This window comes from Macaca mulatta, chromosome 7 (assembly GCF_049350105.2).
Source record: "Macaca mulatta isolate MMU2019108-1 chromosome 7, T2T-MMU8v2.0, whole genome shotgun sequence".
In the NCBI taxonomy this organism is placed as follows: Eukaryota; Metazoa; Chordata; class Mammalia; order Primates; family Cercopithecidae; genus Macaca; species Macaca mulatta.
In genome coordinates, this window is record NC_133412.1 from 17,312,167 (window position 1) to 17,335,919 (window position 23,753).

Sequence of the window (23,753 nt, forward strand, 5' to 3'; positions counted from 1 at the left end):
GCAGTGGAGCAAGACCCTGTCTGAATCAATCATATATGTATAAAAGAAAATAAATTAGGAAAGCAATTTGCATCAAAGCAAATGCTCAGGCTTGCAGTGGAGATTCAAGCCTGGGTTTTGGTTCTGACAGGGAGCATTGGACAACAACATAAAGTTGAAACAGACCTCTAAGTACCTGGTGAGGGTAAGGGTTAGAGTATCGGGAGATGGGTTGCACACACTGTGAGTGTGGGCAGACACCTTTAGCGTCTTTTATTTCTTTTTTTTTTTTGAGATGGAGTCTCGCTTTTTTCACCCAGGCTGTAGTGCAATGGTAGAATATCAGCTCACTGCAAACTCCGCCTCCCAGGTTCAAGCAATTCTCCTGCCTCAGCCTCCCGAGTAGCTGGGATTACAGACCGCCGGTCACCACACCTGGCTAATTTTTGTATGTTTAGTAGAGACGGGGTTTCACCACGTTGGCCAGGCTGGTCTCGAACTCCTGACCTCAGGTGATCCACCTGCCTCGGCCTCCCAAAGTCCTGGGATTCCAGGCATGAGCCACCGCACCTGGCCATACATACATATTTTTTAAAAAACCGAAGCGGGTGCTTCTTAGACATCAGTAGTAAATATCCCTGAGTGGTGGGATCATCAAATTGCTGTTTTATTCTTGGTGCTTTTGTTGTATGCTTTCTGTAGCCAACGTGTATAGGCAATGCCACAGCGAATGTTTTTAAGACATCAGAGGTCGAGAGTATTTCTTGAAAATGGCCTCCATTGTCCTGAAAGCGGCTCTGCACCTCTGTGCCCCTGACCATGTGCAGTGTTTTCCTCGGCAGCCGTGCCATGCTTGGCTTCCTCAGACGCACTCCCTTCCCAACGCCATCTTCTCCTTCATAGCACCCTACTGAAATTTCCTCTGCGCTGACTTGCCTTTTTGCTTCTTTTTTCTTTTTATTATAGATACTTTTTTTGTTTTTGTCAATTATTTAATAGTTATCTTGATTATTTATATCCTTCTAGTTTTTTGACTTTACTGTTTTTTTCTCTAGCTTTTTGTTTTATTTTTACTTATTTGTTATTTTTTTCCTAGCTTATGGAGGTATGATTGACAAACCTTGTCTATATTTAGGGTGTACAATGTGATGTTTTGATGTATGTATACATTGTGAAATGATTACCACAACGAAGCTGACTAACATTCCCATCATTCCCATCACCTCACCTGGTTTCCATTTTTTATGTGTGGTAAGAACACTTGAGAGCTACTTTCTTAGCAAACCTCAAGAATACAATGCATTATTATTAATTATAGTCACCATGCTATGCTTTAGATCTCCAGAATGTATTCATTTTTGATAACTGAAAATGTGTGCCCTTTGACCAGCATCTCCCCTTGACCCCCGTCCCCAGCCCCTGGTAGCCACCACTGTGTTCTCTGTTACTGTGGGTTTGACTTTTATTGAGATTCCACATACCAGTGAGATCATACGGTATTTGCCTTTCTGTGTCTAGCTTATTTCACCTAATATAATGTCCTCCAGGTTCATCCATGTTGTCACAAATGGCAAAGTTCTCTTCTTTTTGAAGGCCATATGACCTTGTAGTCAGGAACTGGCCTTTTCTATCAGCTGCGGATTTTGGTCTGTGTTTCACTTTTAAGATGATCAGCCAAGATGCGAAACAAAGAAAACTTTTTTCTTTCTTTTTTTTTTTTTTCTTTTAGGACAGAGTCTCACTCTGTCACCCAGGCTGGAGTGCAGTGGCGCGATCTCGGCTCACTGCTAGCTGTGCTTCCCCGGTTCACGCCATTCTCCTGCCTCAGCCTCTCAAGTAGCTGAGACTACAGGCGCCCGCCACCACACCTGGCTAATTTTTTGTCTTTTTTAGTAGAGACGGGGGTTTCACCGTGTTAGGATGGTCTCAATCTCGTGTCCTCATGACCCACCCGCGTCAGCCTCCCAAAGTGCTGGGATTACAGGCGTGAGCCACTGCACCTGGCCCAAAACAAAGCAAATTCTTATAATCAATCTCAGTTGTCCTTGCTCTTCAGCCATTATTTCCAGTTTTCAATCAGTGGTTTTCTATTGTCTGTGGATACAACTAAACCAATTACCATTAATTTTCTAGGAAGGCCAGCCATGGTGGCTCGTGCCTGTAATCCCAGCACTTTAGGAGGCCAATGTGGGTGAATCACTTGAGTCCAGGAGTTGGAGACCAGCCTGGGCAACAGTGTCTACAAAAAATACACACAAAAAAATTAGCTGGGCATGGTGGTGCACACCTGTAGTCCCAGCTACTTGGGAGGCTGAGGTGGAAGGATTGCTTGAGCCCAGGAGGCAGAGGTTGCAGTAAGCCAAGATTGTACCACTGCACTTCAGCCTGGGTGACAGAGTGAGACCCTGCCTCAAAAAGGAAAAAAAACTTCTGTGAAAATGTTTAAAGACATCATGCCAAATATTTTGTCATCATCTAAATACAAAATATATCATTTAGCCTTTATAACCATAATTTTTTAGAACAAATCTTCACATTTTTCCAGTGGGACCTGTTTTGTACTCATACAAACTTTATTTCAGCTAACAATGCTTATCCTATAATTCCCTGGTAAATTATGCTTTCATGTCAAGGCTCTCTAAATGCAAGTATTTTTCCCTCTCAGAAAGTGGATCTCTTCAGCCTGGGAATTATCTTCTTTGAGATGTCCTATCACCCCATGGTCACGGCTTCAGAAAGGATCTTCGTTCTCAACCAGCTCAGAGATGTATGTATCAGGTGTCTCAGTCCCTACATTTTCAGTAACCCGAATCTTAGCACAGAGATCAGAATTCAAAGCAGGATATTTCTCTGGTATTTATAATATAGAAAAGGCTGTCCTACTGTAATTGTAATGACTCATGTATTCAGATATGCGAGACTAACCAGTGTTCCCATTTTTAGTGAAACATTTTTCTGGGCAAAGGAAGTCACCTCAGTTAAGTTATTGAAATAGCAGTTTTGGGAGCCAAATATCAGCGTGTAGGAGGATCTTACTGGTCTCCCTACTGTGTTTCTACAGCGAGGTTAATGGAACCCCACCTCCAATGATGAAAAACTTGCCCCAGTTTTGTTTGTTTTTGGAAATCTTACCTGGAGAAATTGCTAGGTTATAGTTGCTTTTTAAAAAATTATTCTGAGATTTACTCTTGATTTTAAAACAAAGGAAGAAGCCACAAAATTGGATTTGATATTAATATGGTTATAACAAGGGAGTAGATTGTAAGAATAATGGGTATTTAGTTCTAGAAGTGAAAGATGCCTGTTGAGTGGACCAGGTGTAGTAATGTCTAAAGAAAACTACCGAGACCAGAAGTCAAAATGAGTCTGAAAAAAATATCTGCCCCTTGAAATGTTTTTCCCAATGAAATTTCCATTTGTGTTCTTGGGATTAATCCTTGCCTCTTTTTCTGCCTGAACTAAAAAAGGACCCACATTACACGTGCGAGATCAGAGGTGCCCATGAGCAAACGCATTAAGATGAAAGTGAGGAATGAGGTTTGGGTGAGGGTAATTTAAATTCACATATTTATGAGCAAGACATCTGGAGAGCCACCTTCTTTCTTACTGAGCAGAGTGAAGCAGGAATATCTATTAAGTTAATTCATAAACATAGTAACTAGAATGCAGTAAGAATACTCCTGTATTCCACTGAAAGAATACTTCTCTGGATATTCTTGAAAACAATTAAATTATTTTACTGTCAGTACAGCATGGACAGCTGTGCTCGTAAAGTATAGGACTAAGTGAAGTGATTACTATTGCCTTGCCTTGATTGGAATACTCTTAGATGATTGTGTCCTTAACGAAGTGCCTTTCTTTAGTCTAAAATTCATGTTTATTTACCAGAAAGGTGACAACTTTTAGGGAAGTAGAGATTTTTTTCTCTTACTCCATCTGTGTTGGTAGATGGGTGTTTTTTTGTTTGTTTGTTTGCCTTTTTTCATCTACATGTTTAATAAAACTACTTTGTTGTTCTCCGAAGCCATTAGATTTTTACTTTGTACTCAGATGTGCTTTCTGCCCCTTGAAATTTTTTTCTCAATGAAATTTCCATTTATGTTTTTGGGGTTAGCCCTTGCCTCTGTTATTGCCTGAACTAAAAGGGGCCAGTGTTATAGTATGTGAGGTCAAAGGTGCGAACAGCATTAGGACAAAAGTGAAGAGGGAGGTTTGGATGAGGATGTCATTTGCATAAAGTTTATATTAAAATAATATGTATGTAATTGGAAGAATAAGCGTTAGGTTTCAAGAAGGTATCACCTAGCTTTCCTTGCTAGCAAATTTTTATTTCTGTATTTGATTTTCTTATGGTGAATAAATGCTTTCTCTGTGGCAGTCTGCCAGAACCTTGCTGATTTGAATATTTTTTTTAGCCCACTTCGCCTAAGTTTCCAGAAGACTTTGATGATGGAGAGCATGCAAAGCAGGTAATTTTCTGATGCGTCAATTACAATGTCTTCCGTCTTGCATTTTAATTATTATTTTTCTTCTTTTTCAATTAGTAATCTTCTGCCACTCATTCTCTTGTGTCCTGGGAACAACGTGGGGAAAAAATAGCAAAAGATGAAGCACTTAAAATGTTATTAGATTTGATCTACACCATAAAAATGCCGAGGGCTGGCACAGAAAATGAACAAACTACAGGGCTCTTTTGTGCAATTCATTGTGCTTTTGAAGTGCTATTTGGACCCTTGGCTTAGCTATTGAGAAAAAAAAAAAGAATCCTTTTACAGCTTATTGTTTTTGATAAAGCTTGGGGCTTTAAGAAAAAAATATAATTTAAAACTATAATTTTGTTCTGTTTTGTGGTTGCAGTAGCTCAGATTATAGGGCAAGGGCTGCACATTCTAGACAGTCTATTGTTACAGTATTTTAAAGCAAAATAATTTATCCTATATATCATAAATATCTGAGTGTATGTGTGTGTGACTCATGACATAGGCTAATACTGGCATCCAGCAAATTTTTTTTTAAACTATTTTAGTGAATTTGTGTATTGGACTTCTGGTACACCTTTCTTCTGAATGCCAGTTGTTTGTCTTGGTACAGTGGTTAATACTCTTGTCATATGGAAGTTTATTTCTTAAACTGACTTACTGACAGTTAAAATTTAAATCATTAATGTTGAGTACAGAAGCATAGATAGAATATTGTATTAATTTGGTGCTTCTTGCTTGCTGGTTATGTATCTGAATGGACAAGCCACTTTTCTAGACTTTAATTTCCCTCACCTATAAAATAAAAAGATGAAATACTCCTTATTTATATTAGCACTAACTCTGTGTCATTTGGTAATGTTTAACATGACGGTTATTTATGGCTGTAGGGACCCATTCTGCCTCATCTGTTTAATTGGTGAAGGCCATTAGGAATACATTGAGTCATGTTTCTGCTTCTTTTGGTAGCTATTATTGTTTCTGGGTGTCATAAGTAAATGTTCATTTCATAGCCTTTTCTTATAACAAGGTCAGTCTTACTTGGTCTTTCCCCTTGTTGACAGCTATAATGGCCCAAGAACTATACAAACCATTTTTCACCATAAGGACTGCCCTCCTGCCATCAGATATATACTCCTACCGTTGAGCGTTTGAGTCTGGGCTGTACAAATTGGCACCAAAACAAAAACAACAAAACCACAACCACCACCCATGTCATAGTCATTGCTTTTTAGCTGAAAGGAGCAAACGTAGAAGATGCTTATAGAATGTACATAACATAACTTTTTGCCATGCACATTTACCAGTACAGCAGGGTCTGTTATGCTCAGTAGGGTATTCTTGTTTTTGTCAGTTGAATATACCTTTCATAAAAGTTGTATCATGTCATTTTCTTTCTATATAATACTCCTATATCCCATACAAAGTAATTGCCTGCGTTTTTATTTTACCCTACGACTAGAAGGAGAGTGGGGAGGGGGGACATATTTTAAAGATTTATAATTAGAAAATGCTTAATAAAAGTCCATCTAATAATTGAGGTTTTCTTATCTCAAATATTTCTCTAACTCTTTATAAATCTTTATTATAAACAAGAGGATTAAGTATCATTAAGGAACCTCTCAAAGGTTTAGATTGCCTTCATATTGTTCACTGCTTTAATGAGGTGGCTATGGAGATATAACAAATGAGTAACATAAATCAAGAGAATTCAAGGGAATGGTATCGATACAAATAACATAAATGGAGAAGAAACCATTAAAACAAGATGTTTTATATTGCTTTTAGGATTGCAGCAGCATTACAATTTCTACTAAAATTAGGCATGTGAAGCTATTTATTTTATCTTTTTACACCTTTTTATATGATATTTTGTGTGTTTATAAGGCCTAATTTCTGCTTCTATGTAGTTGTCAAGTTGATTTTTTTTTGCTTGTGACAATAAAGTATAAAAAGAAGGGGCCTCCTTTTATGAAATGTTCATACTACATTGTTGCACAACTCTGTTGTCATAATAAAGCAGAAAAAATAATGACCTATTCAGAAATTTCAGAATGCCAGTTAAGTGTAAGAATAAAGAATAGTGGTACCTTTTCTTTGACCTGAACTGACTACTGACTTGTCCAGAGAATAGCTGAGCCTTATCCATTGCGTCTCATCAGCAGTGTGCCTGGGTTTTATTGTAGAAATCCGTCATCTCCTGGCTGTTAAACCACGATCCAGCAAAACGGCCTACAGCCACAGAATTGCTCAAGAGTGAGCTGCTGCCCCCGCCCCAGATGGAGGAGTCAGAGCTGCATGAAGTGCTGCACCACACGCTGACCAACGTGGATGGGAAGGCCTACCGCACCATGATGGCTCAGATCTTCTCCCAACGCATCTCTCCTGCCATCGATTACACCTATGACAGCGACATACTGAAGGTGGGCTTAAACCACGCTGCACAAAGGGAGCTTCACCTGGTCCACAAAAGGGTCAAGCCAGTTTCTCATAGATTCTTTTAATGCCTCCAACATAAGTTCTTATGTGAGGTATTGGAAGCCCCTAAAAGTACATGCAAAATGTGGGTATATGCATTCAGAGAAGAGGATCCATACTTTCAATCACCTACTTGAAGGAGTCCTTGATCTTTCCTCCTCCCTACCCCCGCAAGAGATTAAGAAGTAGTGCATACAAAAATTAGCCGGGCGTGGTGGCATGCACCTGTAATCCCAGCTACTCGGGAGGCTGAGGCAGGAGAATCGCTTGAACCCAGGAGGCAGGGAGGTTGCAGTGAGTCAAGATCGCGCCACTGCACTCCAGCCTGGGAGACAGAGCAAGACCCCGTCACAAAAAAAAAAAAAAAAAAGAAAAAAAAAAAGTAGCTAACAGGTATTTGTTATATTCTCTATATGTTTCTGTATGCTTAAAATATGATATAATTTTAAAGGATAGAGTAGTGGAGGAAGTCATAGTAAAATTTATAGAAGATCAGTATAGATTTTAGAGACCAAACACAGTTTTTACTGGCTGGCAATATTATTATAGAAAGATATTTGCAGGATTATAGGTGACTTTTTTATAGATGTCTTTTTGCTTATCTGTTGTTTCTAAATTTTCTACAGTGAAATGGTACTACTTTTATAATACAAAAGCAAATGAAAAAGAAAGCTATTGGCAAAATATGTAAATGCCATGTAGTTCTCAACAGGCCTGCCATGAATCACCTTGGTATGTAGGAGGGGCCTGATGCTGTTAGGTGGTCGTTGTGCCACAGTATTCCTGAGTCAGGGAGAATGTGTTTATTTGATTAGCTCCCTCTGAAAGGCAGTATCAATGTGGCCAAGAATTTGGACTTTGAACCCAGGCAACCTTCCCATTGCTTGAAAGGTTAGCTCTTGCTTTCCAAAGCAGGCCATGAAAGGTATGTGTCCTCTTCCCTGATGTGTTCAAAGAGGAAGGGACTTGTCGAGACTTCTTTTTTGAACCTGGAAATAAGCCATGTAGTGCCTACTGCAAGCCACAGGTTAATATCTTAAAGGATCCGTTTGATAAGCCTTCAATGATGACGTTTTAATCGGTCCTGTTTTAGGGCAACTTCTCAATCCGTACAGCCAAGATGCAGCAGTATGTATGTGAAACCATCATCCGCATCTTTAAAAGACATGGTATGTACGCCCTTTTTAAAAATGATATTTCTTCTCATAAGACTTTTTTCAGCATTAGAAAGTGCTGTTAGAGTTTGGGCATACCATATTTTACTTTCAAATTCAGTTATAAATAATTGACATCATATGGAATTTAAGCTTATTTTTGAAACTGATTTGAATGCTACAGCCTCGCTGTTAATACTAAAATGCAATTGGTTTGTGGAGTCAGAAATATGACCAAACTGTCAAACTTAACTCTAGGTGAGCTCTCTATTTATAAATTTAGAGAACTAAAGAAAAACTGATATGATTTCAATGGTCCCAGCAGCAATTACTAAACTGTCAGGTTTGTGTTAATTTTAGGTTGCCTCCTAAGAAGAATGTGAACCTGATGATGAGCTATTTTTTCTCATTTGGTGTAGGAGCTGTTCAGTTGTGTACCCCACTACTGCTTCCCCGAAACAGACAAATATATGAGCACAACGAAGCTGCCCTATTCATGGACCACAGTGGGATGCTGGTGATGCTTCCTTTTGACCTGCGGGTGAGGCTGGGAACACACTGCTGACAATCAGGATGCTGTATCTAGTCACAGGATGGCATCTCTGTTAAAGGATTTTTTCCCTAGGCTTATAAATATCACCTGTAGGAAATGTATTCTTGAGGAAGTTGTCAGAGTGAGAGCGTTATTGGAGTGGAGGAAATGTTTGGTCCTGAATGCCTCCACCTTCCTAATAGCACAGGTGTTTATGACTCTAGAACTGGAGGAACCCTGCATTGCAGGTGCCACATGTGCACCTCAGTGTTGAGTGACCACAGCAGGTTAACCCCACCCACTCAGACAAATAAATGTAGTTTGTTTGGTTTTTTTTAACCTCCTGGCTAGATCTTCAGTAAACATCCTAACATGTTAATGCCTAGAACAGTTAAATTATTCTAACAGCAAGTGTCTCTCCTAATTGGGTATGCTGAGTTTTGCCTGTCCTGCTTTCTTCTGACCCCCGGGGATCCCGACAACAGCAGCAGTCTTACTAGTCTTTCACTCACACAGTGTTGGCTGCTAACAAGCTGTCTGTGGTGCTGTATGATAGAGCAAGGAAAACATGAAATGCGTGTGACAGACAAGGGCTTAATACCTCTCATGTGCAGAAAGCACTGACAAGGGGAGACATGAGCAAAGGATATAACCAGGCAGCTCTCAGAAGAGAAAATGTGCATGGCTGATAAACTTCTGAAAAGCTGTTCCACCTCACCAATAATAAAGAAGTGCAAAGCTATCTCAACTTCACCCATCAGACAGGAAACATTTTTAAATTAAAGTTATCCAGAGATGACAGGGGTGTAGGAAAATAGGTACTTCCATATGTTGCTGATGGGAATGTGGACTGCTAAACCTTTAGAAACGTAACCTAAAAGTTTATAATAAAACTTTTAAAATTTTGATGCACATTCTCTATCCTTAGAACCAGCAATCCCACTTTGAGCAATTTATTCAAAGAAAGAAAAACACATTAGTATATGAATGTTAAAAGGATGTTAATTGCCATATTATTGAGGTAGCCAAAAACTGTCTGCCTGTTTATCAATAGGAAAATGGTTGAATAATTTGTCAACAATATTATGGAATATTAAGGAGCTATTGAAAAGAACATTGAACTAGGCACAGTGGCTCATGCCTATAATTCCAGAACTTTAGGAGGCCTAGGTAGGAGGAGTGCTTGAGCCCAGTAGTTTAAGACCAGCCTGGGCAACATAGGAAGACCCCATCTTTACTAAAAATTAGCCCAGTGTGGTGGCTCGTGCCTGTGGTCTCAGCTACTTGGGAGGTTAAGGCGGGAGGATTGCTTGAGCCCAGGAACTCGAGGCTGCAGTGAGCCATGATTGTGCCACTGCACTCCAGCCTGGGAAACAAGGCAAGACTCTGTCTCAAAAAGAAAATTTAAAACAAATTTTTTGTAGAAATGGGCTGTCACTGTGTTGCTCAGGGTGGTCTCAAACTCCTGGACTCAAGCAGATCCTTCCGCCTCAGCCTCCCAAAATACTGGAATTACAGGCGTGAGCCCCCATGCCCAGCCAATCTATATTTTTATATAGATCAAATATGTATTTTATATATATATTTTATATATAAATATATATTTTTATATAAGATGAAAATACAGTCAGCCCTTCATACATATCTTTGGATTCCACATCCACATATCCAGCCAACTGTGGATGGAAAATACTCAGAAAAAAAAAAAAAAATTCTAACAAGCAAAACTTGAATTTACCATGTGCTAAACACTGCATTGAATCCACACAAAAGAAGGGGTGTATAGGCATAGTAGTAGATATTATAAATAATCTAAAGATGATTTAAAGTATACAGGAGGATGTGCATAGGCTGTAGGCAAATGCTTTGTCATTTTATATCAGGAACTTAACCATCCACTGATTTTGGTATCCTTGGGGGAGTCCTGGAACCAATTTCTGAGGGACAGATATACATATTTAGATATAGCCATATTTATACTTGATTTGTAGGAATGTGCATGGCATATTGTTAGCTTTTTTTAAAAAGTAAATTTCAAGGGAACTCTATTATCCCATTTTTATTATAGAGAAGGAAAAGTTTTTTTAAAAAAAACAAAACTGTATGTGTACAGGAGGCTGAGGCTGGAGAATCACTTGAACCCAGGAGACGGAGGTTGCAGTGAGCTGAGATTGCACCACTACACTCCAGCCTGGATGACAGAGCAAGACCCTGTCTGAAAAACAACAACAACAAAACAAAAAATAAAAAACTGTGTATATAAGGTATACTGTGTGTGTTTGCATACACTTGACATATGTGTAGATACACACATTTGGCCCTCTACATCCTTGGGTGGGTTCTGCATCCATGGATCCAACCGAGGATGGAAGATACTCAGAAAAAAAAAAATTTTCACAAAGTTCCAAAAAGCAGAACTTGAGCTTGTCACATTCACGTGTGTGAATGACCATGCACATCAGGTTGTTTGTGTCACCAAAGAGTAAAGTGTCAAAGAATACACTCATTTCGACCATATTTTTTGGAGGGGGGAGTGGAATCTTTTTTTTAAATCTGTGTCATATGGCTTATGGTGAAACAGGTTTTGCGTTTATAATCTAAGAAGAAATTCCTTCCACATTCCTTGCTTCTGTTTTTCATTTATAGTGAATAAAGTGACGTGGGATTATTCTGAGGTGAAGATAAATAAACAGCAAATCAGATCAGACATTTGCGCTTTGTTAAAAAAAAAAGAATAGAAGTGCAAATACTTACATAGCTATACTTAAAGCCAGCTTCTTATTCTCTAAATATTAGGAGACTAAAGTACAGATTTTTAAATATCAGCTCCCGTTCTATAAGCTGATATTCAAATGCAAAACATTAAAAAGTGAATGTATGTTGATAATTTGGCCCATCAGTATTAATGATACTATGTTGGATCTCTTGGGGCAATCTGACAATGGTTTTACTAGTTGTGGTTACTATTTGAAGGTGGTTGTTAAGAATTTATTCTAAGAGATTGATAGGAAAATCAGGAAATTCACCGTAAGAGAGAATACCCATTTTGACTACATTACTATAAAAGTGACATTTTTAAAAAATTCATAAATAAATAACTTGCACTAATTTTAATTGGACATAATAAAAGCTCCACAGAGAATATTTAACTAAAAGTGAACTTTTTAAAAAAAACCTAAGAAATGCCACAGTGAATAAGGTTCCTGGCATATCTAGCAGTAGAGTCCATCACTAACCGAAACACTGAAGAACATTTCAGGGAGTGTGAGTGGTGAGCAGTGCATAACTTAGTGAATATACTAAAAGCCACTGAGGTACGTACTTTAAAAGGGGTGAACTTTATGGGACAGGAGTTAGGTTTCAATAAAGCCATTATTAACAAAAGGAGTGTGGTAGCTGGCACATTTTGACATTGACCTTTAGTATTTTGTTTATTTTTCAGATCCCTTTTGCAAGATATGTGGCAAGAAATAATATATTGAATTTAAAACGGTAAGAAACAATAGGGGATTCCATTTGGTAGACATAGGAAAAAATAGTTGAATAATTTGTCAACCAAGAAAGAATATTTTATTTCCTGTGATCCTTACACAGTTAAGAATTCTGGGTTCAGAATATTGAGCTTAGAATACGATCCAGAAGCCCAGCCACAGTACCCCTTCCTGTAAGGTAACTAGGACTATTAGAAGGAATGTAGCAGGTAGGTACCATCATGTTCCCACAGTCTATTCTGTACCTTCTAAATGTCCCCAAGGAACATAGCTAATTATTTCCACAAACAGTTGCTTCGTAAAAACATCTGGCTGTTCATGATCACAGATGGCCCCTTTTAAAACTTAATTGGTGGGACAAGTGGCCAATGGTCTCTATGTGAAGACTGCCTACACAGGTAACCGAACAAAAGCTGCTTGTAGAGAAGTGGAGTAAACCCAGCAGGAACGCTGAGCACTGAGGACCTCCAGGCACTTAGCCCTGAAAAAAGGCTTTCTGTACATTCAAATACCACAGGGGTCCAACAGTGAGATCTTCATAATTTGGAGCAGTATTGTTGTCAATGAGGCACCCTACTTTAAAGCTCCCTTCTTCAACTGAAAACAAAGCTCTTTACATGTTTTTATTCTAGCTACAAGTGAACAATTAATAATCATAGCCCTATGGTGTTGGTATCCCTGTGTAGAAAGCAATCAGTAAGGTAAAATTTTTTGGTGTAATTTCATCTCTGTTTCAGACATTTAAAAAACCTTAAGCCCCATAGCTTACTAGTGGCAAAACTGAGAATTGGAACCTAGATCACAAAGCAGGGGTGTTCCAGGGCAAATCTGTCTTTCAGTCCTCTTGATCATACCACTGATTAATTTTTTTTCATATTTGTTTCTTATATCTTGTTCAACAATTTCTCATACATATTTCTTTCTAGTAAGCAATGACCTTAGAAATCTGGGTTTCTCTCTCCAGATACTGCATAGAACGTGTGTTCAGGCCGCGCAAGTTAGATCGATTTCATCCCAAAGAACTTCTGGAGTGTGCATTTGATATTGTCACTTCTACCACCAACAGCTTTCTGCCCACTGCTGAAATTATCTACACTATCTATGAAATCATCCAAGAGTTTCCAGCACTTCAGGTTCCTTTCCATATTTTAACATTCCAAGATTCCCCACTATAGTTCTTCACCAAGTGTGGTGAGGAAAACCACAGCTACAGACCTGCTTCTCAGTCTGTCCTGGAGATGAATCACATCTTTACTAAAGTAACTGAGAAGAGCTTGATGATGTGGCTTTTGAGTTTCATTTCAGGCTCTTACCTTCACAGGAACTGGTTTTGTTTTGGGGGATGGGTGTTCTCTACCCATTTTTCCAAAATGCAAGATATCAGGCTAAGATTCCTAAGATGCTCTTAGCCTGTTCATACCCTGTTCGGAACCCTCAGTGGCTCCATTCTATACCCAATCTCTTCACTCCCCAACTTCCCTTTTCACCAAGTCTGCATGCTGCCAGCCCTTCTCAGGCTTCCCTCCCCACCCCACACACACGCCCTGTCATTCCTGCCACCGTCAGTCAAATGTTCCCTTGTCTAGAAAGTCTTTGCCCAGCCATGGTTTGGGCCCTTTCTCCCCAGGAAGCCTGACTGCATCCTCATTGATTAGTTGGCCACCTTTTCTTCTCAACTCTCACAGGTCTTGATCTGAGATAGCCATGTACTACCTGGAGTTATGTTCATTGTTTTCTCCAAGCAAAGCATATGTTTTTAGGGCAGAGCCTATGAGTCCTCTTTGCCATATACCCTATTGCAGCCAGCTTGGCACATGGCTCACCACTCGGTAAATACTCATTAATCAATTTGCGTGGACAAAAGTTAAGATAACTATTCCACCAGCCTGTGCTTATGAGTCAATTACTATTGGATCAGATCCTTTTGTCTTTGAAATCAACTATCTCGGGCTTTTTAACATAGCTGAAGACCAGAGTTGTTTTTGTTTTGTTTTGTTTTGTTTTTGAGACAGTGTCTCCCTCTGTCTCCCAGGATGGTGTGCAGTGACATTATCACGGCTCACTGCAGCCGCTACCTTCCAGGCACAAGCAGCCCTCCTGCCTTGCTGGTTGAATAGCTGGATCTACAGGCATGTGCCACTGACCCCAGCTAATTTTTTTTTTTTTTTTTGCAGAGATGGAGTTTCCTTATGTTCCCCAGGCTGGTCTTGAACTCTTGAGCTCAAGGGATCCTCCAACCTCGGCCTCCCAAAATGCTTGGATTACACAGGCATGAGCCACCACCCCAGCCAGTCTGAGTATTTTGGATGTATATAATATGGTATTAACTTAGAGTATATTTTGACTATAACAGTGCAAAAAGAATGTATGTAAAAAAATAAACTAGGGCCGGGCGCGGTGGCTCACGCCTGTACTCCCAGCACTTTGGGAGGCCGAGGCGGGCAGATCATGAGGTGAGGAGATCGAGACCATCCTGACTAACATGGTGAAACCCCATCTCAACTAAAAATACAAAAAATTAGCCAGGCATGGTGGTGGGCGCCTGTAGTCCCAGCTAGTTGGGAGGCTGAGGCAGGAGAATGGTGTGAACCCGGGAGGCGGAGCTTGCAGTGAGCCAAGATCTCACCACTGCACTCCAGCCTGGGCAGCAGAGCGAGACTCCATTTCAAAAAAATAAATAAATAAACTAGGAAGCTATATGCTAAATTCAATCCTTCCATTGTATTAGGATGACAAATTCGTGGTAAGTTCCCAGATTTGGTCATGTACCAGTAATTGCTTTTATAATGAAAATAGTAATTTTTCTCCGTATCCCAGGAAAGAAATTACAGTATTTATTTGAACCATACCATGTTATTGAAAGCAATACTCTTACACTGTGGGATCCCAGAAGACAAACTCAGTCAAGTCTACATTATTCTGTATGATGCTGTGGTAAGCATTTAATTACTTACGATGTTGAAAGAGAATACCTTAATGTTGAAAGATAATGACAATAGTTCCTGATGATTTTCTTACCGATGCAGCCATGAAACTGAATTGGGAGTCTTATCTCTTTCCCTCATTGCTCTAAAGTGAAAGAACCAATTGGCTTTAATTGTATCAACAGTTAACAAGTATTGGTTGAGCTTTTGTTCCATCCTCAGCCCTGTGCTACTAATAACCGCTGGAGTGTTTTTCAAAAGGCTAACTTCTAATTTTAAAAGATCAAATTATTTAATTTGTGAGATAGTAAAGTTCTTCACTAACCTACTTATTAAGGCAAGAAATCACTAAGTAATTGGTCCTGATACTTGCCAATAATAATTTCGAAGATAGTTAACATTGACTGAGCCCCACTCTGTGAGCTAGGCATTGTTCTGAGTTCCTCTGATGGATGCACTCACTTCACTCTCACACTAGTGCTGCTATTACCTTTCCTTTACAGCGACCAAGAAGAGTGACTGTTCGCCTTGCTCTTGATTCTTCCAGTCTTCCTGTGCTTATCAGTAAAGTCATGTGTAGATTTGCATTGATTAAATTAGGGGAGAATGGCTTCGACCTCTGGCGGGGCCTCATTTACCACCTCCTCCCTGTGGGACTGAGGCTATGGTACCTCCAGTTACTCTTCCCTAATTTAGTCACATCATAGTATTCATTACTTTATAGTATACGTGCAGGTACAGAGCTTGGAGGGGGATGCATTGAAAAAATGAATTAGTGTTATATTACGATGCTAGGATGGAAGTGAATGCTTATGTTTTCTAATATCTTTTCATGTTAAGTTTTGTTCTCATATTGAATAAGAGGCATCCAGGAGATGTAAGAACTAACAGTGCCAGAAAGTCTATGGTTAAGACAGAGTAGTGGAAGTCCTTACATAATGGCTTATTGTTTTTATACACCAAAAGGATTAACTAGCTTTTCTTTCATCTGGCAGGTACATATCAATGGCCCAGAATTTACTGCTTGTTTCTTAGTGGTTCTTTACTCCCCCTAAAGCTCTGCTGCTATTTGTCAGTGACAGATACAATATGATGTCAGTCGGACACTGGCAGAAACCCCAGGGATTGTGCGAGGGGCTTCAGCTCTTACTGATTCATGTCCCACGGCTACAGCACATCTGCCAGCATGGGATGAAATGCCCAGAGCCTGGCCTTTGTTAGGGGAGCCCAGAGCAAAATGACTCCCTCCCTGCCCAAACAAATGCCCTCATTAAGCCTGTCCAGATCTGGGTCACCTCACCATTCAGCAAGTACAACTTTCCCCTTTTAATTCTTTTATGTGACGGTTTTTCAGATTTTATAATAAGTTAATTATGGTTTCATGTGAATTGGGGGAAAAACGTTTTCTAATCACAGAATTAAATCTATTCTGTACCATTAGGAGCAGTTTGTTCAAAATGAAGGCTGTAATTCTCAGAATTAGCCTGGAAATTGTGTCTTGTTCAGGGCCACATTTGGCGACTCTCATTGTTACCTTTTTCTTCCACATTAGACAGAGAAGCTGACGAGGAGAGAAGTAGAAGCTAAATTTTGTAATCTGTCTTTGTCTTCTAATAGTGTAAGTACCTTCTAATGGTATTATTACAGCTTTCTCTGTAATTTTGTGCTACCAGAAAATGTCACCAAATTCTCGTTGCAGTAGGGTAGCAGCGCTTCCTACTGCCTCGCAGATGCGGTTTTCCCCTTGAGTGTTAGGTACCATGGCAACCTCTGGGCTTAGAAGGGAGAAACTAATGCTGTGATCAAAGAGTGTCTCTCCATGCTTCTTCTTGATATGCTGTAATCATCCTGCTCTTTCTTGATCAGCAAATACTTTTCTTTGACACCCCTTATAGAACTGTGCCTGGTAGAGCCTCCTGCTGAACAGACCTAATACCAGTTGTCCTCTTTTGAATTAGATTATACGGGACTAGAAGGAGGCACAGAATTCTGCAAATTCATCTGGGGAGCTACCCTTCCCCTACCTCCATGTCTTCTAACTCCTCAGAGTTGAAATAAAGCTCTTGCTTTTCTGGTACGTCTCTTAATCTTAAAATCTTACATTTGATCCCATCATCAGTAAGGGAGATCTTATGGAGTAAACAGTTTGGTCATATTCTCTCCATAGGCATCAGATTGATCCCAGATCTTTGGTACAGTAACCCACACTTAATTGAGTAGCTGAACGACAGAAGACAACAGGGATTTTGTACATTTTCCTGAATATTTAAATAAGAAAAGTTCTTTTTTAATTTCCCAGAACCCTTCTAGCCTCTTGTCTGACACTCAATTATATGATCTTGTGTTGATCAGCAAAATTCACATATGGGATAGATTAAAATATGATTGTACACAGGGAAGGCAGAGTCACTCAATCTTTCGGACACCTACAGTGTGACAGGCACAGTGGCAGGGATGCAAAGAGGAGTCCATACACTGCATTCAGTTCTTAGTTCATATTGGCCTTTAAAAAGCCACAAGGGGCTATGCGCAGCACGTATCTGCCCTCAACTCTGTAAAACAACTTTCAAAGGGCACACAGAAACCACAGTTCAAAGAAATCTCCCCTTTGCAGGTAGGGAAACTAAACCAGATGCATAGCACTAGGAGTTCTGAAAATTGAGCCAGGTTAAATCTTAAATATTTAATATTGGGGGAGATAGTAATGATATGCAAAGTAACCCAACAGCTAAATATCCAAATATGAAGAACAATATACAGTATTTACATATAATCTGAACATGTACACAGCACACACCTATGTGCAGAAATAGTCCCATGTGTAAATAGCACAGAGAATCTGCACAAGACTACCCAATTCAATGATTCTATACCCAAAGTTTCCAACCCAAAAGGTTAATTGAACTAAAGTCACATTTCAGAACGTCTTTTCTTTTTTTAAGAAAGTCTTATAAATATACGTTTGGACGTAATAACCACATTGGTTGTTCACATGTCAACTTTTCTTTCTGTTTAATCTCTAACCACTGGTTATTTGATGATGCTAAGCATTAATTTGACATGTGTTTGATTCATTTAAAAACAGAAAAATAGTATCTAATAAAGGCATTTGGTACTTTGATTATTTTGAAATGTACTGTAAGGGTATTAGGAAGGGGAGTAGAAATATTGCCAAAGAGTTTCACATATCTGACCCACTCCTCTTATTTCACAAATGAGACACCTGAGGCCTGAAGAGATGTTGTGATTTGTCCTGAGTCACATGGAGTTAGTTGATGATAGGGTGAGGACCAAAATCTGGAGACACTGACTCCAGTGCTTCTGATAGTTTATTATTGAGGTAATTTAATGTTCAAATTTATAGGGAAGAAATCATTTTTATTTTCTGAAAAAATATTTTAAATACATGATTTTAAATTTAATTTTTTTTTTTTTTTTTGAGATAGGGTCTTGCACTGTCACACAGGCTAAATTACAGTGGCACAATCATAGTTCAATGTAACCTCAAGCTCTTGGGCTCAAGAGATCTTTCTGCCTCAGCCTCCCAGTTAATTTTTTTTTTCTTTTTTATAGAGGAATTGCAGGCGTGAGCCATTGCACCCAGCCAAAATTTTTATCTTTAATATAGTAAGCAGATTTGTATTAGTCTGTTCTCACACTGCTAATAAAGATATATCTGAGGGTGGGTAATTTATAAAGGGAAGAGGTTTAATGGACTCTCAGTTCCACATGGCTGGGGAGACCTCACAATCATGGTGGAAGGCAAGGAGGAGCAAGTCATGTCTTATATGAATAGCAGAAGGCAAAGAGAGAGAACTTGTGCAGGGGAACTCCTCTTTATAAAACCATCAGATCTCTTGAGACTTATTTACTATCACAAGACCAGCATAGGAAAGACCCACCCCCATGATTCAATTACCTCCCACTGGGTCCCTCCCGTGACACAAGGGAATTGTGGGAGCTACAATTAAAGATGAAATTTGGAGGCCGGGCGCGGTGGCTCAAGCCTGTAATCCCAGCACTTTGGGAGGCCGAGACGGGCGGATCACGAGGTCAGGAGATCGAGACCATCCTGGCTAACATGGTGAAACGCCGTCTCTACTAAAACATACAAAAAAACTAGCCGGGCGAGGTGGCGGGCGCCTGTAGTCCCAGCTACGCGGGAGGCTGAGCCAGGAGAATGGCGTGAACCTGGGAGGCGGAGCTTGCAGTGAGCTGAGATCCGGCCACTGCACTCTAGCCTGGGTGACAAAGCAAGACTCTGTCTCAAAAAAAAAAAAAAAAAAAAAAAAAAAAAGAAATTTGGGTGGGGACACAGCCAAACCATATCATTCCGCCCATGGCCCCTCCCAAATTTCATGTCCTCACATTTCAAAACCAATCATGCCTTCCTGACAGTCCCCAAAAGTCGTAACTCATTTCAGCATTAACTCAAAAGTCCACAGTCCAAAGTCCTATCTGAGACAAGGCAAGAACCTTCTACCTATGAGCCTGTAAACTCAAAAACAAGTTAGTTACTTCCTGAATACAATGAGGGTACAGTCATTGGATAAATACGCCCATTCCAAATGGGAGAAATTGGCCAGAACAGAGGGGCTAAAGGCCCCACGCAAGTACAGAATCCAGCGGGATAGTCAAATCTTAGAGCTCCAAAATGGTCTGCTTTGACTCCATGTGTTACATCCAGGTGACGCTGATGCCAGGGGTAGGCTCCCATGGCTTTGGGCAGCTCCCCCTCTGTGGCTTTGCAGGGTACAGCCTCCCTCCTGGATGCTTTCATGGGCTGGCATTTAGTAGGGACTCTGTATGGGGGCTGCAAACCCACATTTCCCTTCTGCACTGCCCTAGCAGAGGTTCTCCATAAGGGCCCCACCCCTGCAGCAAATTTCTGCCTGGGCATCCAAGCATTTCCATACATCCTCTGAAATCTAGGTGGAGGTTCCAAACCTCAATTCTTGTTTTCTGTGCACCTGCAGGCTCAACACCACATGGAAGCTGCCAAGGCTTGGGGCTTGCACCCTCTGAAGCAGCAGTCTGAGCTATACCTTGGCCCCTTTTAGCCATGGGTGGAGCAGCTTAGACACAGGGCACCAAGTCCCTAAGCTACAGAGAGCGGGCGGGGCGGGGAGGCCCTGGGCCCAGCCCATGAAACCATTTTTTTTTTCCTCCTAGGCCTCCAGGCCTGTGATGGGAGGGCCTGCCATGAAGACCTCTGACATGCCCTGAAGACATTTTCCCCATTGTTTTGGTGATTAACATTTGGCTCCTTGTTACTTATGCAAATTTCTGCAGCTGGCTTGAATTTCTTCTCAGAAAATGGGGTTTTCTTTTCTATCTCATCATCAGGCTGCAAATTTTTTGAACTTATATGGTCTGTTTTCCTTTTAAAATTGAATGCTCTTAACAGCACCCAAGTCACCTCTTGATGCTTTGTTGCTTAGAAATTTCTTCTGCCAGATACCCAAAATCATCTCCCTCAAGTTTAAAGTTCCACAAATCTCTAGGGAAGAGGCAAAATGCTGCCAGTCTCTTTGCTAAAACATAGCAAGAATCACCTTTACTTCAGTTCCCAACAAGTTCCTCGTCTCCATCTGAGACCACCTCAGCCTGGATTTCATTGACCATATCATTATCAGCATTTTGGTCAAAGCCATTCAACAAGTCTCTAGGAAGTTCCAAACTTTCCCACATTTTCCTGTCTTCTTCTGAGCCCTCCAAACTGTTCCAACCTCTGCCTGTTAACCAGTTCCAAAGTCACTTCCATATTTTTGGGTATCTTTACAGCAGTGCCCCACTCTACCAGTACCAATTTACTGTATTAGTCTGCTCTTGTGCTGCTAATAAAGACATACACGAGACTGGGTAATTTATAAAGGAAAGAGGTTTAATGGACTCACAGTTCCATGTGGCTTAGGAGGGCTCACAATCATGGTGGAGAGCAAGGAGGAACAAGTCATGTCTTACATGGTTGGCAGCAGGCAAAGAGAGAGAACTTGTGCAGGGAAATTCCTCTTTATAAAGCCATCAGCTCTTGTGAGACTTATTCACTATCATGAGACTATCATGGGAGGGACCCGCCCACATGATTCAATTACCTCCCACTGGATCCCTCCCATGACACATGGGAATTGTGGGAGCTACAATCAAGATGAGATTTGGGTAGGGACACAGCAAAACCATATCAAGATTATAGGAGGCTTTAACATTTTTTGGATTTTTTAAAAATTTAAGTGATTTATGATTAACTCTAAGATTAAGCTATGTCAAGCTTAGCCTTCATTCAGCCCTTAGTTTTCATGTGCCAATTTATGGATGAACTAGGTTCTACTTGCCTACAGTCTTAAAATGGCTATAATTTTGTTTCTTAATAATTTCTACTTTAGCTGCTGTGAGTTTTCTTTCTGGCTTCATGACTATGGTTGTTTCCTGCACTGCCCTCTTCTTGGGCAGTCAATGAGTACAGCTGGTGAGAGCCAGGATCTGGCATCCAGGTGGGAGGAGAAGGAAGGGGGGAGGATCAGGAGGCTGCCCACAGGAGAAGACATCTCAAGGTTGCAAATAGGAAGGATTCAAGCCAAGGAAGGGAATTTCTAGCTAATTCTGAATTAAAACAAGTCAGACTCTGCCTCCTTGTCCCCCCATGTGTATGCCTGTGGTAACAGGAATTCATGAGAATGAGAAGGGTAAAGAGGAAAAATACTGGCCTGAAAATAGATAATGGAAGCTCTGCTAGTGCCAGGGTCTACTTTGCTGAGTCAGCATTAAGTGTGAGTAAATGTATCTGAATAAAAGTGAACCATTAGTATGTGTCTGAGGTGCTTTCGAGTTGTTGGAAGAGGATAATCCTTAGTCAGGATTGTAGCAAAGGCTAAAATAATCTTTGACCACAAAGATAATCGTATGGTCCCATGTGCTCCCGCTCCTGCAGGTGCACACAGTCGGCGCAAAGAGAGTCTTCCCCTGCCATAGATGGGCAGCTAACTGTGCCCCTTTGCTTTCCAGTTGTGTCGACTCTACAAGTTTATTGAACAGAAGGGAGATTTGCAAGATCTAATGCCAACAATCAATTCATTAATAAAACAGAAAACAGGTATTGCGCAGTTGGTGAAGTATGGCTTAAAAGACCTAGAGGAGGTTGTTGGACTGTTGAAGAAACTCGGCATCAAGTTACAGGTTTGGCAACAGTTTGATACTGGCAGTACAAATGTGTAGCATTACTAATAGCACAGGGAGGAAATGTGTTTCATTTCACTAATGCTAGTTAGTGTTTTATTTTTCCAGAAAAACTGCTTTCTGTGTTTTGGAGCATTTGATATTTAGTAATAATTTTGGCTTACATCAGGATTTCTTTGCAAGTGCTACTGTTCCTATCATGAAGCAGTTCTTACTGTGTTAGCCTCAGAGAGGTGGTTATTCTTAAAGAGAAGAGAATTTATTTTACATGTCAGGCTATTGTTAAACAGACTTTGTGCTAGATCTTACTAAATATTTTGTTTATGCTAAATAGATTGTTCTGATGCTATTGATGGGAAACACCGTTTTCAGCATTGTATTCCACATTCTAACTTTCAAACCCTTGACACATTTGTATGGCATCTCTCTTTATAGGTCTTGATTAATTTGGGCTTGGTTTACAAGGTGCAACAGCACAATGGAATCATCTTCCAGTTTGTGGCATTCATCAAACGAAGGCAAAGGGCTGTACCTGAAATCCTCGCAGCTGGAGGCAGATATGACCTGCTGGTGAGGGCTTGCCCTTTATTTATTTGTTCTGACTTAATTTTATTTCTTCTCAACTTGTTATTTTGAAATTTTCAAACTAACACCAAAAATTTGAACCAGTATTATCATTGGATACTTCTATTAATATATCTTTCATCTAGGAATAGAAATATAATGTGAACCACATTTGTAGTTGTTTAAACTTAAACAAAATTATATTATTTTGCAGGATAGTTGCAAAGATAGTATAGAGAGGTCTCATGTACCATTTACTCTGTGTGTGTGTGTGTGTGTGTGTATATATATATATATTTATTTATTTATTTATTTTTATTTATTTATTTTTTGGAGACAGGGCCTTGCTCTGTCACCCTGGCTGGAGTGCAGTGGCATAATCTTGGCTCACTGCAGCCTCAACCTCCCTGGGCTCAAACGATTCTCTCACCTTAGCCTCCCAAGTAGCTGAGACTACAGGCATGCACCACCACACCCAGCTAATTTTTTGTATTTTCAGTACAGACAGGGTTTTGTCGTGTTGCCCAGGCTGGTCTCAAACTCCTGAGCTCAAGCAATCCACCCGCCTCAGCCTCTCAGAGTGCTGGGATTACAGGCGTGAGCCACCGCACTGCCCCTTGCATAAGCATAGTAAAATATCAAAACCAGAAAGCTGACATTTGTACAATGTATGTGCATCATTCTTTTCCATTTTACCATGTGTACATTCCCATAACAACCACCGTAATCAAGGTACAGAACTATTCTATCACCACAAAGATTTATGGGTATCAACATCTTATCAATTCAAATGAAATGTAGACACTTTACCTCCCTGTATGTCAGACATACATACAGGGAGGTATACATACACACTTTACATACACACTTTACCTCATGCCCCATTTATAATATAATTGTCTTAAATATTTCTTCTAATACATTGAGATCCACATCAAACAGTGTTAAATTTTTTACTTTACTGTTAAATATAATTAGAA

At 40.1% G+C, this 23,753-nt stretch overlaps 1 protein-coding gene across 6 annotated transcripts in view; it reads left to right on the forward strand.

Annotated features, from left to right (window-relative positions):
* The window catches only part of EIF2AK4 (eukaryotic translation initiation factor 2 alpha kinase 4), a 107,240-nt gene that overhangs the window by 64,770 nt on the left and 18,717 nt on the right, over nucleotides 1-23,753 (forward strand). For all 6 annotated transcript variants that reach the window (XR_013395497.1, XR_001445839.3, XM_028850731.2 and 3 more), the window contains 11 exons: nucleotides 2,645-2,746; nucleotides 4,395-4,448; nucleotides 6,644-6,880; nucleotides 8,029-8,104; nucleotides 8,509-8,630; nucleotides 12,064-12,113; nucleotides 13,077-13,245; nucleotides 14,930-15,046; nucleotides 16,589-16,654; nucleotides 22,039-22,209; nucleotides 22,645-22,779. Coding sequence is in view for 4 of the 6 variants with exons in the window: in XM_028850731.2 (XP_028706564.2) it covers nucleotides 2,645-2,746; nucleotides 4,395-4,448; nucleotides 6,644-6,880; nucleotides 8,029-8,104; nucleotides 8,509-8,630; nucleotides 12,064-12,113; nucleotides 13,077-13,245; nucleotides 14,930-15,046; nucleotides 16,589-16,654; nucleotides 22,039-22,209; nucleotides 22,645-22,779 (1,299 nt within the window). In the remaining 2 variants the exon portion in view is untranslated. The remainder of the gene's footprint in view (nucleotides 1-2,644; nucleotides 2,747-4,394; nucleotides 4,449-6,643; nucleotides 6,881-8,028; nucleotides 8,105-8,508; nucleotides 8,631-12,063; nucleotides 12,114-13,076; nucleotides 13,246-14,929; nucleotides 15,047-16,588; nucleotides 16,655-22,038; nucleotides 22,210-22,644; nucleotides 22,780-23,753) is intronic.